This window comes from Oncorhynchus keta, chromosome 37 (assembly GCF_023373465.1).
Source record: "Oncorhynchus keta strain PuntledgeMale-10-30-2019 chromosome 37, Oket_V2, whole genome shotgun sequence".
In the NCBI taxonomy this organism is placed as follows: Eukaryota; Metazoa; Chordata; class Actinopteri; order Salmoniformes; family Salmonidae; genus Oncorhynchus; species Oncorhynchus keta.
The window spans coordinates 367,703-382,749 of NC_068457.1; the positions used below are offsets into that span (position 1 = coordinate 367,703).

Below are 15,047 nucleotides of genomic sequence, written 5' to 3' on the forward strand. Positions count from 1 at the left end.
CATTTTAGCTCCTGTGGCTACATTATTTGTAAAAGTCACCTAGCCAAATAACTAATTTGACCAAAAAGTGCCCTTAATTGTATCTTTTAGCTTGAAGTACAACCTGGCAAAGTGACCAGTTTCCCTAGAATTAGAATGAGAACATATTGCTATGAAATCATTATGACAGATGTAACTAATCATAGTTCAAAGATTTAACCTCAGATGAACTAATCCAGGTTTAAAATTAAGTGGTGGAACACATCTCTGATTTATTTAAACCATGTTGGTGCACACTTACAGCTTTTATTCAGGCTATACACTTGGAAAGTTACACACATATTGTTGTTTCAAGACCATTTTGATTTTAATTAAGCCAAACACAAATGCGATCTTTGTCCAAACTTGACACACACATGGTCTATGCAATTCATGTGCTCTCTTAAAATGCGACTTCACTGATTAAATGACAAGTGCGGCGGCTCTTGTGGGGATTGCCAGGTGCATATAAAAATTGTTGATGTATAATTTGGAAGACGGCTCTCAGTTTAAAATCACTGCACTTGAAATGTCAGTTTACAGACAGAGATTCATAGACAATCTGAAGTAGGTTAATCATAGGTAATGTAATTTGTTGCCTTATAAAATCAAAAATAATGTCATAGGCTAAAAAGCATTCTGTTGGTGGCATTTGAATGTAAACTATCAAATAACTTTTATTTTAGACACTTCCCCCCCCTACACTAATTACAAACCAATATGAAGAGCATGCAGACCTGTCAACAGGACTATCATTCGATATTTGTGCAAAAAATATGCTACGAGACTAATAGAAAGATGAAGTTAAAACAAAACAGAAAAATGACAAACTCACCTCAAGATAATTTTGTTCTTCTTTTCTGTTTTGTCCCGAAATAACTGAATATAGTCTCTATCCCATGTTAAGTTTGACAGGCTGTCACTCGCTGAATCTTTATACATTTCAGTCTTAACTCATGCTTTAGGTCTACTAACAATACCATGAAGTTTTTGTTCTTTTGATAGGCATCGGCATAACTAAATTCAGCACTTTCTCCACTTCAGCAAAGCTTTTGCGACTGTAACAGCACTCGTACTGTATCTCATCTTCTCTTACGCTTGTGATTGCATACCATCATCGCACATAAAGGTTCATCTGCATTTCACGGTACTTTCCGTGTGGATGTTATCTCACGAAGTAACAGCACATCTCTCTCCAAGGATACATCAGCCTCCTCGCGCCTGTCTTGAGGTATGGAAGTGCAAACATGTTTGCTCCTGCTGATTATGATGTCATGCACAACTAGAATAGTCTATTTCTATAATTGTATTTGGTCCTGCTGCACTTATCACTCAAACTTCGAACATTGTTTGTATTGAATGTTATCAAATTCTATTTTTTGTGAACATACAATTCTAAATAACAATCTTCAAGATTTAAACACATTTCTTTAGAACATTAAAGCTATATTTATTAATGTGTGCATAGTCTACCATCAAAAAGTGGACCCCCAACATGTACAACAAATGTTTATACATTTCATTTTCACATGCAAGTATGCCCTATACTTGATTTAATACATCTTTAGTTCTCAATGAGTGATTTTCCATGAGAGCAAGTTGAGCGATATTACTTTTTTAAACCATTTCAAATGATTGTTTGGGTGATAAGGCACACCATTGTAGGCCTATTTATATCATCAAGGAATATACTTAATTATTTGAAATTGCTATAATAATTCAAGCTAAATTGTGTGAAAGATTTTATAGTCTATTACAAGCCCAGTGACCATAAACAAGAATTCTATTTGTTGGTAATTAGTAGGTTATCTAATGCAATGTTCTTGCCAACATGCTGTGGTAAGACTAGGCACACACTGGTTGAATCAACGTTGTTTCCACATAATTTCAAAAAATTATGTTGAACCAATGTGGAATAGATGTTGAATTTATGTCCGTGCCCACTGCCCAGTGGGGAATGTCTTGACCCTGACAATGCAGCAATCCAGTAATCCTTACTATGAGTCATTTGTGAATTATCAACATTTAATAGCAACACTACTTACTATGTCTTGATAATGGAATGTAACTGACAATAGCGCAGCATAGAGGGGTGTCAAACACACCCCTGTCCTTGAGGGCCACAGCGTCGGCAGATCTGTGTGCATGCTTTAAACATGTGTTCCATTTACACACACACTAATTTGTAAATATTGATCCAATTAAAATGCAATTAATAAAGTGCTATATAACAGCATGCTATAACTATGTTGTTACTAAAGTGATTACACCCTTACCGGACAGGTATAAGAGCAACTTAATTAAAAATCAATTCAAATCAAATACATTGTTCACATACACGTGTTTAGCAGATGTTATTGCGGGTGTAACGAAGTGCTTGTAAATAAGTTGTATTACTATACTATACTATACTACGCTATACTATACTATAGGTATAGTTATCTGGACCCAGATTTAGCCTATTCCTGGGCTGAAAAGCACAGTTAGTGGAGGTTTTCTATTGACCATGTTTTTATTTCATGAGTAAAATGTATCTGGGTCCAGGAAACTGGACATGCTGCATACTGTATAGTGGCCCTTGTGCAATCGAATTTGGCACTGTTGCTTTTCTTTTGACAATACCACCATCTGGTGTCCAACAGCCTTACCTGCCTAAATATGGTATTTATACTGCAGGTACAATCTGTACAATGCAATATATGTGAAGATAGTTATCTTCCCAGAATTATTATCAAACAAGAGCATCTTAAGACCCGGCTAGTCATTTGAGTGTGCTCTGATTTCTAAAGTAATTGCAATGTAGCAACAAGTGTTTTCTGTATACATAAACTCTATACTGTATCATGTTCCACATGAATATGAAACTCCAGACATTGTACTGTGCTGAATATAAGAATGAGTATTTAACATCAGGCTAAATTTCCAAGATATTAGGTGTGTTCACTCTGGTTATCTACTCCGATTTCAGAGCACTCTGGTCTGAGTGTGTCAGAGCGCAGAATAACTGATGAATTTACAAACGAGCAACACCCGGTGAATATGACCGGTGTCAGTAAATGTCTGCAAAAAAGGTAATTCAACTATTGCCAGCAGCACAGTTACAGTCACTAACGCTCTAGGGGTGTGTTCGTAAATTCAATCTGGAATGCCAGAGTACACTCAGAGTGCACTCTGGGCATTCGTGAATTTGTGAATTCAGAGGGTTGTCAGATTACACCAAGATGCTCAAACTTCTTGAGAGGTTGCAAGGTGTTCTACCAATGTCATTTCAATATTGTAGCGAATTCAGGTGGTAGCCCCAACTGGGACTCAAACTCAGGTCCAGCAACTGTCAACCCAACACCTTCCGCGATCCAAACCCCTTGATGAGGTCGCTAGGTGTTGGGCTAAGGTCGCTACAATATTGAGTATGTAACAGAAAATACCAGAGGAGACTAGTTAGTAATTAGTGCTCACAAAGACCAAGGTGCAAGCACAGAATTATAATTAGATTATATTTTTATGGTTGCAAGCACAGTGATGATATCAGTGGGTCCAGTGACGACCCCAGATGAGGGCGATGAAAATGCAGGTCCTGTGCAGATCAACACTTCAATACACAGTTGACACATCCAGCCCATTCTGATGCAAATGATATGATTATGAACAGGTTACAATTTACCCTACCACTTTTTTGAATTCACTTGAACTTCAGTGGGCTTTATTTGGATATCATATTGTTTGCATGAATAGTAAACTCTCATATACTTGGCAAATTTCTGATCTCTTAAACCGTAAATCACTGGGCTTAAGAGACGTGGCAAAACATTGGTGAAAAGGAAATTTGAGAACAGAATGGTTGTTCGCTTATTTGGGAAGAGAGACAAGAGAATCATATTGGTTAGGGGCGTGATATACCCCAGCATGCAGAACAGAAGCTGAACCCCATGTAACAATATTGTGTTACGAGCCTTTCGAGCCGACGTTGGGTCTGTTATGGCAGCTTTTGCAGCAAAAAGGACCTTAAAATAAGTAACGAACAATGTCAGAAATACAAATGACAGGTTAACAATATGGACCGCCGTGGATGTAGCCTCATGATATGGAGAACCATAAACAGCATTGTTATAACATAGAACGCCTGTGGAAAAAATGGTGAATGGTTTAGTAGCTAGCACAATGATGATGTTACTGAGTGCAGGGATGACTGCCACACTCCAGATGAGGCAGATGAGGATGTAGGTCCTACGCACTGTACAGATCTGAATATGATGAAGGGGCTTACAGACAGCAATGTAGCGCTCTATGGCCATGCCTGCTAAGTTCAATGGACTGTTTCTGTTGGTTGTGCTTGTGATTACAAGCATCATACAGCAAACAAACATATTCAGGCCATATGGAAGCGCATATGTTATAACCTGTAGCATCACTGCAAAAGACAGCATAATCATGTCGTTGATCACCAGGTGAATGTATAGAATATACCTCGGGTCACTGTAGAAGATATGACTCTTGAAGAAAATATACACAAAGGTTCCATTGATGTAGTTGATGATTACACCCAGGGCAATTGTTGTGAAGTTTTTAATGAAAGCGTCATTGAAGTTATCCATTGCTCTGCTGTTGTTCATCATTCAGTTGTTCATGAAAGCAATGTTGAATTGATTCCGGCCTTTGGTGAAGTTCATTACTCGTTGACTATCAAGAAGTACATAGACAGTACCTGACAAAGAAAAACAAATATTATTCAGAGTTTCAGACAATCCCCATAAGCAGAGATATGATTACAGGGATAGCTTAAACTTGATATACTGTACAATGAAAAGGGTAACAATGAGCCTTACTGTTTTTCTTGGGACTGAGCTGGCTAGCTTAAAGTATGGTATTAGTGCGGAATTATAGTGTACGTGTCATTTTGAGTTTCTGCTTGTCATCAAGTCATTGCAACACTAATAGGAGAAAAGTTGTTGTAATATTCTTGTCAGTAGCTAGGTTTCCATCCAGTTGGTGACAGATTTCCATCAAATGCACCTGTTGTGGATAAAAGGCTGTTTGTGGTGACGTAGTGCACATAAAAATAAAGAACACACGTTTCCATCACATTTTCAACTCTACTGATGGTTTTGTTCCCATGTTTTGCGATGTACCCACTCTCGTCTTGGCACATGCGCACTAGCCAGGAGATGGCATATACAGTGAGGGTAGGATAGCCTACATGATTAGATTATTATGGACAAAGATTATTAAGGCAGCCAAGCATCGATCATCATGTATCCAGAATAAGACGCTCAAATTATTGCAAAGGTGCATTAATCACTGTATGCACTTTCACCACCTTGTGGAGTTCATCATAAAATGTATTTCATCTGTAGCCTAATAAACTGCGTTCTTTCCCGCGTGGTAGTGGAAGTACCACACTATTTCTCGTGACTCTAAGTTTACTTTGATATGATGGTTATTATATCAGTATTTGCTGATTGCAATTTCTCACATAATTTATTTTACAGACACAAAACTATCCCACTTTATCTAACTGATTTTGTTTTGTCGACATTTTAAAAGTTTACCGACAAATTTGATGTTTCCATCAGGCCTGTCTTGAAATTTTATCAGACTTTACTCGAATAAAAAGGTTGGATGGAAACCTGGTTAGTCACATTAATGATTAATGTTACAACTAAAACCTGCACAACACACATTAATCTAATGTACTCACTAAGAAATTATAATTATTGTCATTGCAGTCATCTCATCTCATATTTCATCAATTGGAATGATTCATGATAATTCCATTTAAAATTGTTAAGAAGTAATCCGTTGGCCTATGGGCCTATGTTGTTTCGGAGAGTTGCAAGTTAAATGTTCGAATCCCTAGTCTCCATCTGTAATCAGCGTCCACACGATGAGAAAGGCTGTAAAACTTACCACACAATGCCTGTCTGACTAGCCAGTAAATTTGTGAGGCGAAGCTACTGGTTTATATAGATGCATTTTGACACATCTAAGTGAGATGATGTAATCGATTGGGGAGTGAGGAGTCAGTAGAGCGGGAGGGGATGGTGCATGATCATTACAGCCAAAGCCGGTCTTTTCAACAGCCCAATCCGCCCATTTGTTTGGTAAACTGAGGGATAGGGCTGGGGAATTGAATTTACAGTGCCTTGCGAAAGTATTCGGCCCCCTTGAACTTTGAGACCTTTTGCCACATTTCAGGCTTGAAACATAAAGATATAAAACTGTATTTTTTTGTGAAGAATCAACAACAAGTGGGACACAATCATGAAGTGGAACTACATTTATTGGATATTTCAAACTTTTTTAACAAATCAAAAACTGAAAAATTGGGTGTGCAAAATTATTCAGCCCCCTTAAGTTAATACTTTGTAGCGCCACCTTTTGCTGCGATTACAGCTGTAAGTCGCTTGGGATATGTCTCTATCAGTTTTGCACATCGAGAGACTGAAATTTTTTCCCATTCCTCCTTGCAAAACAGCTCGAGCTCAGTAAGGTTGGATGGAGAGCATTTGTGAACAGCAGTTTTCAGTTCTTTCCACAGATTCTCGATTGGATTCAGGTCTCGACTTTGACTAGGTCAACATTGGATCATTCAGAGATCCTCACTGAACTTCTGGAGAGAGTTTGCTGCACTGAAAGTAAAGGGGCTGAATACTTTTGCACGCCCAATTTTTCAGTTTTTGATTTGTTAAAAAAGTTTGAAATATCCAATAAATGTCGTTCCACTTCATGATTGTGTCCCACTTGTTGTTGATTCTTCACAAAAAATACATTTTCTATCTTTATGTTTGAAGCCTGAAATGTGGCAAAAGGTCGCAAAGTTCAAGGGGGCCTGTCACGGTTTTCTAATGGTGAAGGAGAGTCGGACCAAACTGCAGCGTGTCGATTTCGATCCATGTTTATTTAAACAAACGTAAAACACGACTAAACACGAACACTACAACACTACAAAACAATAAATGAAACGAAACCCGAAACAGCCTATACATGTGTCAACTAACATCTAACAAGGACATCAAGACACTCAGGACAATCACCCACAATACAACCAAAGAATATGGCTGCCTAAATATGGTTCCCAATCAGAGACAACGATAACCACCTGCCTCTGATTGAGAACCACTTCAGACAGCCATAGACTTTCTTAGAACACCCCACTAAGCTACAACCCCACTAAGCTACACACCACATACAAAAACCCATGTCACACCCTGGCCTGACCAAATACATGAAGAAAAACACAAAATACTTCGACCAGGGCGTGACAGGGCCGAATACTTTCGCAAGGCGCTGTAAATATATATATTTATATATCACCTTTATTTAACCAGGTAGGCAAGTTGAGAACAAGTTCTCATTTACAACTGCGACCTGGCCAAGATAAAGCAAAGCAGTTCGACACATATAACAACACAGAGTTACACATGGAGTAAAACAAACATACAGTCAATAATACAGTAGAAAAATAAGTCTATATACAATGTGAGCAAATGAGGTGAGATAAGGGAGATAAAGGCAATAAATAGGCCATGGTTGCAAAGTAAATATGATATAGCAATTAAAACACTGGAATGGTAGATTTGACAGTAGATGAGTGTGCAAAGTAGAAATACTGGGGTGTAAAGGAGCAAAATAAATAAATAAATACAGTCGGGGAAGAGGTAGTTGTTTGGGATATTTATAGATGGGCTATGTACAGGTGCAGTGATCTGTGAGCTGCTCTGACAGCTGGTGCGTTACTCCTACCCCCTACTTTTTCGAACATTCTGTTAAAAATCGCGCCCTGCTACTCATGCCAGGAATATAGTATATGCATATGATTAGTATGTGTGGATAGAAAACACTCAGACGTTTATAAAACTGGTTAAATCACGGCTGTGACTATAAAAGAACGTGTGTTTCATCGAAAAGCGCAGGAAAATCTGATCACTGAAAATGCGAAAATATATCCATGCGCCACTAGAACCCATTGTTGAATGTGAACCACATTAAATGGGGCCGAGGTTGCAATTACCTACAGCTTCCACACGATGTCAACAGTCTTGTCATTTGCCTACGATTTGTATCTTGGTCAAACGGACACAAGGTAGAGCCTTTCTTCCGGTCTCCGACCGGATATTTTGGTTGAGATTTACCCGGACATTATTTCCAGACGTACAGCTATAGAATATACATCGCCTCGTGATCAATTTTATAGCTTATTAACGTTTACTAATACCTAAAGTTGCATTACAAAAGTATTTCGAAGTGTTTTGTGAAAGTTTATCGTCAACTTTTTTAATTTAAAAAAATGACGTTACGTTATAAAACGCTATTTTTTTCCTTGATCACAGTCTTCATAGATCGATATCTAGGCTATATATGGACCGATTTAATCGAAAAAAAGACCCAATAGTGATGTTTATGGGACATCTAGGAGTGCCAACAAAGAAGATGGTCAAAGGTAATGAATGTTTTATATTTTATTTGTGCGTTTTGTGTAGCGCCGACTATGCTAATTATTTTGTTTACGTCCCCTGCGGGTCTTTTGGGGTGTTACATGCTATCAGATAATAGCTTCTCATGCTTTCGCCGAAAAGCATTTAAAAAATCTGACTTGTTGCCTGGATTCACAACGAGTGTAGCTTTAATTCAGTACCCTGCATGTGTATTTTAATGAACGTTTGAGTTTTAACGAGTGCTATTAGCATTTAGCGTAGCACATTTGCATTTCCAGATGTCTAGATGGGACGCCTGCGTGTCGGGTAGGAGCAAGAGGTTAAAGCTAGTGAGTGAGATAAGTGTTTCCAGTTTCAGAGATTTGTGTAGTTCGTTCCAGTCATTGGCAGCAGAGAACTGGAAGGAGAGGCGGCCAAAGGAGGAATTGGCATTAGGGGTGACAAGTGAGATATACCTGCTGGAGCGCGTGCTACGGGTGGGTGCAGCTATGGTGACCAGCGAGCAGAGATAAGGCGGGACTTTACCTAGCAGGGTCTTGTAGATGACCGTGATGAATGAGGATAGACAGCTTAGAAGACTTGGCATGATAATATTAAACTTATTTGAAATATTGGTAACACTTCCGTTGAGTACCCTTTACATAATGCATTATAATCGCATTTATAACGCCTTATGAGCTATGCATAATCCATTATAATGCATCTAACGGCACTCATAAAGCACAATAAACACTATTAGAATGCCGTATGAAACGTTGTTGTAAAGTGTTACATAAAAATGAAATACTCTTTAGGAAAGTGTGTCTAGAGGTATTCTTCCATCATGTTTGGTGCAGAAGACAGATTTAAGTGTGTGGGAGGTTGTGCAGTGGAATGAAAATATACCCATTAATGAGCACATACAGTTTAAAGTTGTATTTCCTAATGTGCAGTGAGGTAGCCTAGTGGTTAGAGCGGTGTGACAGTAACCGAAAGGTTGCTGGATCGTATCCCTGTTGTTCTGCTCCCGAGCAAGGCAGTTAACCCTCTGTTCCCTGGGTGCTGAAGATGTGGAGGTTGTTTAAGGCAGCCTTCTGATTCAGAGGGGTTTGCTTAAATGCAGAAGACATATTTCAGTTGTACAACTGACTGGGTATCCCCTTTTCCTGTTATACCCATCAGTACAAAATAGTTGAAATTGCTTGCTCAATTAGTGGGCAAACTTTCCATGGGGTTGGGGAACCATACAAGGAAAGGATAACAGAAATGGGAATGTAAATACCACACGTACTGAACAAGAAATTCATCCCCCTGCCATCTCCCTACTGTAAATTTCTAACAAGATTAATACTGTAGGGTAGTGATGGGTCGTATCCGAACAAACAGCTCTTTTTGAACGGCACTTTTTGGTGGACATTGGGAATCGAAGCAGCTTGTTCATTCATTTAGCTCCCCAATCAGAGAATGTATAGAATCTACCCCAGGAACCCTATAGAAGATATGACTTTTGAAGAAAGTACACACGAAAGTTACATTAATGTAGTTGATGATTATGCCTATAGGGCAGATGTTATGAAGTTTTTGATGAAAGAGTAATTTAAGTGATCCACTCGGCTGTTGTTCATCATTTCAATAGTTTAAATACAGGGCAGGAAAGTGTCATACAATTTGAAATGTTAGTGAACTTTCCTTTTAATCCTTAATAACTTGGCATTAAGCATCGGTGCAGAGTTTATATATCTTTCTAATACTTTTTTAGCATTGTCATCAAATCACATTAACTATGTAATATTGCATAACATTGTGCATTGATAAGACCTAAGTGTAGATACTACAACACAGAAAAGTCTGTTCTGAAGAGCATTTACTTTGTTCTTGAAAAACAGAGAACTCTTTTCTTTCACTGTCCTGGAATAACACAGATAGGACAGAGAGTGCTACTTTATATACAGACATTTACATTACATTTAAGTCATTTAGCAGACGCTCTTATCCAGAGCGACTTACAAATTGGTGCATTCACCTTATGAGATCCAACTCCCTACAGAGTTACTTTATGTATGATATCATACACCAAAAGGCAAACCCTAAAGACTGGAAAGGGGATGATAAAAACAGGTTAATTACTTAGCAGTAATAGAGTGATGTAATTATCTGACCCGTTAAAAAAATATTAATGCTTGTGTGATTTAATCTTTAATTTAATTTGTTATACAGGCATCACATAAATAAGTAGGTCCTGGTTGTTAGTAAACTGAACATGAAGAAACAAAAAGACCTGCAGCCCTGAACACAGTAAGCTGCCTTTAATAGTGGCTTGTTGTCACTAGGAAGGATTACAGTGGTTTTGTTTCTTTATGGATGAATGACATTACATTGTTCTGTAACAATGTTCCATGGTATTGTATCAAATTTGATTAACTGGATCTGTACAAACAATGGTAAATGATTAGCATTATATTTCAAAGCTTTACATGGTTTATTAATAAAGACTCAATGGCACGAAAACATAATGAATGTTGTAGTAAACTTACATTTTAGGTTATGGTAGGGTAACACAGTTGTACCACACCAGGGCTGCCCAAACCTGTTCTATTCAGTTTATCAACCAACTAAATTATTAGAATTAGGTGTGCTAGATTTGGGTTGAAGCGAAAATCTACAAAAAGGTAGCTCTCCGGGAACCGGGGTTTGGCAGCCCTGTTATTAGTCTCAGGGGATGAATGTAACATTCTCAAGAATCCAGGGTAGTTGATATGTCCACTGGAATGCAAGGAAATGTCTCTTAATATGCCTTTTATTCCTTCCGGTTATCATGCCGATTTTGTTGGATCTATAGGTCCGTCTATGAATTTGAGTGGTTTCACACACACACACACACACACACACACACACACACACACACACACACACACACACACACACACACACACACACACACACACACACACACACACACACACACACACACACACACACACACACACACACACACACACACACACACACACACACACACACACACACACACACACACACACACACACACACACACACACACACACACACACACACACACACACACACACACACACACACACACACACACACACACACACACACACACACACACACACACACACACACACACACACACACACACACACACACACACACACACACACACACACACACACACACACACACACACACACACACACACACACACACACACACACACACACACACACACACACACACACACACACACACACACACACACACACACACACACACACACACACACACACACACACACACACACACACACACACACACACACACACACACACACACACACACACACACACACACACACACACACACACACACACACACACACACACACACACACACACACACACACACACATCTTATTTTATTTACACCCTGTACGAATGAGTCATTGAGTCATTGAACATGTTTTTCCAGCAAACAGCATTGTGTTACAGTATAAAAACATAATGACAATTTATGACATAATATTCAGTGTTACATATACAGTTGAAGTAGGAAGTTTACATACACCGTAGCCACATTTAATCCTGGTAAAAATTCCCTGTCTTAAGTCAGTTAGGATCACCACTTTATTTTAAGAATTTGAAATGTCAGAATAATAGTAGAGAGAATGATTTATTTAATATTTTATTCCTTTCATCACATTCTCAGTAGGTCACAAGTTTACATACACTCAATTAGTATTTGGTAGCATTGCCTTTAAATCGTTTAACTTGGGTCAAGGGTTTCGGGTAGTCTTCCCAAAGCTTTCCACAACAAGTTGGGTGAATTTTGGCCCATTCCTCCTGACAGAGCTGGTGTAGCTGAGTCAGGTCTCCTTGCTCGCACACACTTTTTCAGTTCTGCCCACAAATTTTCTATAGGATTGAGGTCAGGGCTTTGTGATGGCCATTCCAATACCTTGACTTTGTTGTCCTTAAGCCATTTAGCCACCACTGGAATTATGCTTGGGGTCATTGTCCATTTGGAAGACCCATTTGCGACCAAGGTTTATCTTCCTGACTGATGTCTTGAGATGTTTCTTCAAAATATCCATAATTTTCCACCCTCGTGATGCCATCTATTTTGTGAAGTGCACCAGGCCCTCCTGCAGCAAATCACCCCCACAACATGATGCTGCCACCTCCGTGCTTCATGGTTGGGATGGTGTTCTTTGGCTTGCAAGCCTCCCCCTTTTTCTTCCAAACATAACGATGGTCATTATGGCCAAACAGTTCCATTTTTGTTTCATCAGACCAGGGTACATTTCTCCAAAAAGTGTGATCTTTGTCCCCCATGTGCATTTGTAAACCATAGTCTGTATTTTTTTCATGGCGGTTTTGGAGCTTCCTTGCTGAGCGGCCTTTCAGGTTATGTCGATATAGGACTCGGTTTACTGGATAGATATAGCTATAGATAGCTGGATAGATATAGCTATAGATACTTTTGTACCTGTTTCCTACAGCATCTTCGCAAGATCTTCACAATGTCCTTTGCTCTAGGAGACAGAACGCGACTCCTTCCTGAGCAGTATGAGGACTGCGTGGTTCCATGGTGTTTATACTTGCGTACTATTGTTTGTACAGATGAACGTGGTACCTTCAGGTGTTTGGAAATTGCTCCCAAGGATGAACCAGACTTGTGGAGGTCTACAATTTTTTTCTCAGGTCTTGGCTGATTTTCCCATGATGTCAAGCAAAGAGGCAATGAGTTTGAAGGTAGACCTTGAAATACATCCACAGGTACACCTCCAATTGACTCACATGATATCAATTCGCCTATCAGAAGCTTCTAAAGTAATGATATAATTTTCTGGAATTTTCCAAGCTGTTTAAAGGCACAGTCAACTTAGTGTATGTAAACTTCTGACCCACTGGAATTCTGATACAGTGAATTATAAGTTACATAATCTCTCTGTAAACAATTGTTTGAAAAATTACTTGTGTCATGCACAAAGTAGATGTCCTAACCAACTTGCCAAAACTATAGTTTGTTAACAAGAAATGTGTGGAGTGGTTGAAAAACGTGTTTTAATGACTCCAACCTAAGTGTATGTAAACTTCCGACTACAACCGTATGTCACTGACAAGAACGCCCACATTTTTCACCCATCACTACATGCAATACTTCATATTCTATATTTTTTCCCAGAATTCAAGCAAAATGTTCCTATCACCTGAACTCGAGATTCACTTTCATAGCTGGCCACAATCTAGATATATTGTTCCTACGACACGTCAGGTACCTTGCCCAGTATTTGCGGAACTTCTCGTCCCTGAAACCGTAGATCATGGGGCTGAGGAATCGTGGGATGATGTAGACCAGCAGGAAAAAGATGTAACGGATCTCCAGGACAAACTGTGGGAAGAGAGCGATGAGGGCTGCTTGCAGAGAGGGGACTACAAAAGCCAGCATGCACAGCAGCAGCTGCACCCCGTGGAGTAGCACTGTATTCCTTGCCCTCTTTATGGACACCAGGTCCGTGGAGGCAGCATGTGCCGTTAGCATGATCTTACAATAAGTGTAAAGCAGCGTGAGCGTCACAAAGGAAAAATAGATGCTGTCAAACACAGCGTTCTTGTAGTAGATGGAGCGGTCCCGGAAGATGAGGGAGTGATCGCAGAAGATGGAGGTGTGAAAGAAGCCCAGGGGCTCTTTGATGAGTGTGACCAGGAGGTCAGTGAGAGGCACGGCCACCGTTAAGAACAGGATGACCACGATGAGGGCAATGGTGCGTGACACCGTGCATGTGTGCCCGTAGTGTAAGGGGAAACAGATAGACAGGTAGCGCTCCACGGCCATACCGGCTAATATGAGAGGGGTGGAGCGTGTGGTCAAAACGGCAGTCATCACCAGCAGGCAGCACACGGAAGCATTTATCTTGAGGAAAATGTAGCTGACTACGTACAGTGCCGTTACCAGGGTGAGCTGCAGGGCGTCATTTATGACCATATAGATGAACATGATGTAGCGCGGGTCCTCATAGAAAAAGTTATGCTTGAGGAAGGTGTGGACCATACTTACGTTGATAAAACTTAGGGCCAGCCACACCAGCATGGCCACAATGTTCTTGGTCAAGGCGGTGCTAAAGCTGTCTTTAGGATAGCCACCACCTCCAACTGACATCTGGGATGTGAAGTTCATGTCCAACAGGCTGGCTGTAGAGTTCATTTTCTTAATGGAGAAATTGGAGCACATTTCAAACAAATTGCAGTCAAAACAATTTTGTCTACAGTAAGCCAACATTTTTGGTTATCATTGTAAACAAGTGTAACTGTTCTCATCTGGTAAAAGTAACATTTAAAAATATATATATATTAGTATCTTTCCCTTAAATTACACAATAAAAAGCCTTGATTTTTAGCAGTCCTTTGTTAAATGTGAGGCCACAGCTAGCCAAAAAAGCAATAAAACTAGGAAGATTCTGTAAACTGTCTTAAACTGATTCAGTGTCTTCTTGATTCTTGAAAATGTTAGATAAGCATCAGATCTGGAAATAATTGCCACACCAACTATGCCATGTTAAGTAAAAGTAGCTATTCTACAACAAACAACAAATCT

The 15,047-nt window shown here is 39.4% G+C and overlaps 2 protein-coding genes across 2 annotated transcripts; both read right to left on the reverse strand.

Annotated features, from left to right (window-relative positions):
* Window positions 1-3,498: 3,498 nt before the first annotated feature.
* Window positions 3,499-5,941, reverse strand: LOC118370311 (odorant receptor 131-2-like). The gene is made up of 2 exons (XM_035755267.1): window positions 5,923-5,941; window positions 3,499-4,720 (listed from the first exon to the last, which is right to left on the reverse strand). The coding sequence occupies exon 2, from the start codon at window positions 4,629-4,631 to the stop codon at window positions 3,681-3,683; it is 951 nt and encodes a 316-aa protein (XP_035611160.1). The 5' UTR covers window positions 4,632-4,720; window positions 5,923-5,941; the 3' UTR covers window positions 3,499-3,680.
* Window positions 5,942-13,025: 7,084 nt separating this feature from the next.
* LOC118370312 (odorant receptor 131-2-like) lies at window positions 13,026-14,647 on the reverse strand. Its single transcript, XM_035755268.2, has one exon. The coding sequence runs from the start codon at window positions 14,628-14,630 to the stop codon at window positions 13,659-13,661; it is 972 nt and encodes a 323-aa protein (XP_035611161.1). The 5' UTR covers window positions 14,631-14,647; the 3' UTR covers window positions 13,026-13,658.
* Window positions 14,648-15,047: the final 400 nt, after the last annotated feature.

Bases quoted from the DNA above. Each gene is read 5' to 3' on its own strand.
- LOC118370311 (XM_035755267.1), bottom strand. From the start codon at position 4,631: ATGATGAACAACAGCAGAGCAATGGATAACTTCAATGACGCTTTCATT.
- LOC118370312 (XM_035755268.2), bottom strand. From the start codon at position 14,630: ATGAACTTCACATCCCAGATGTCAGTTGGAGGTGGTGGCTATCCTAAA.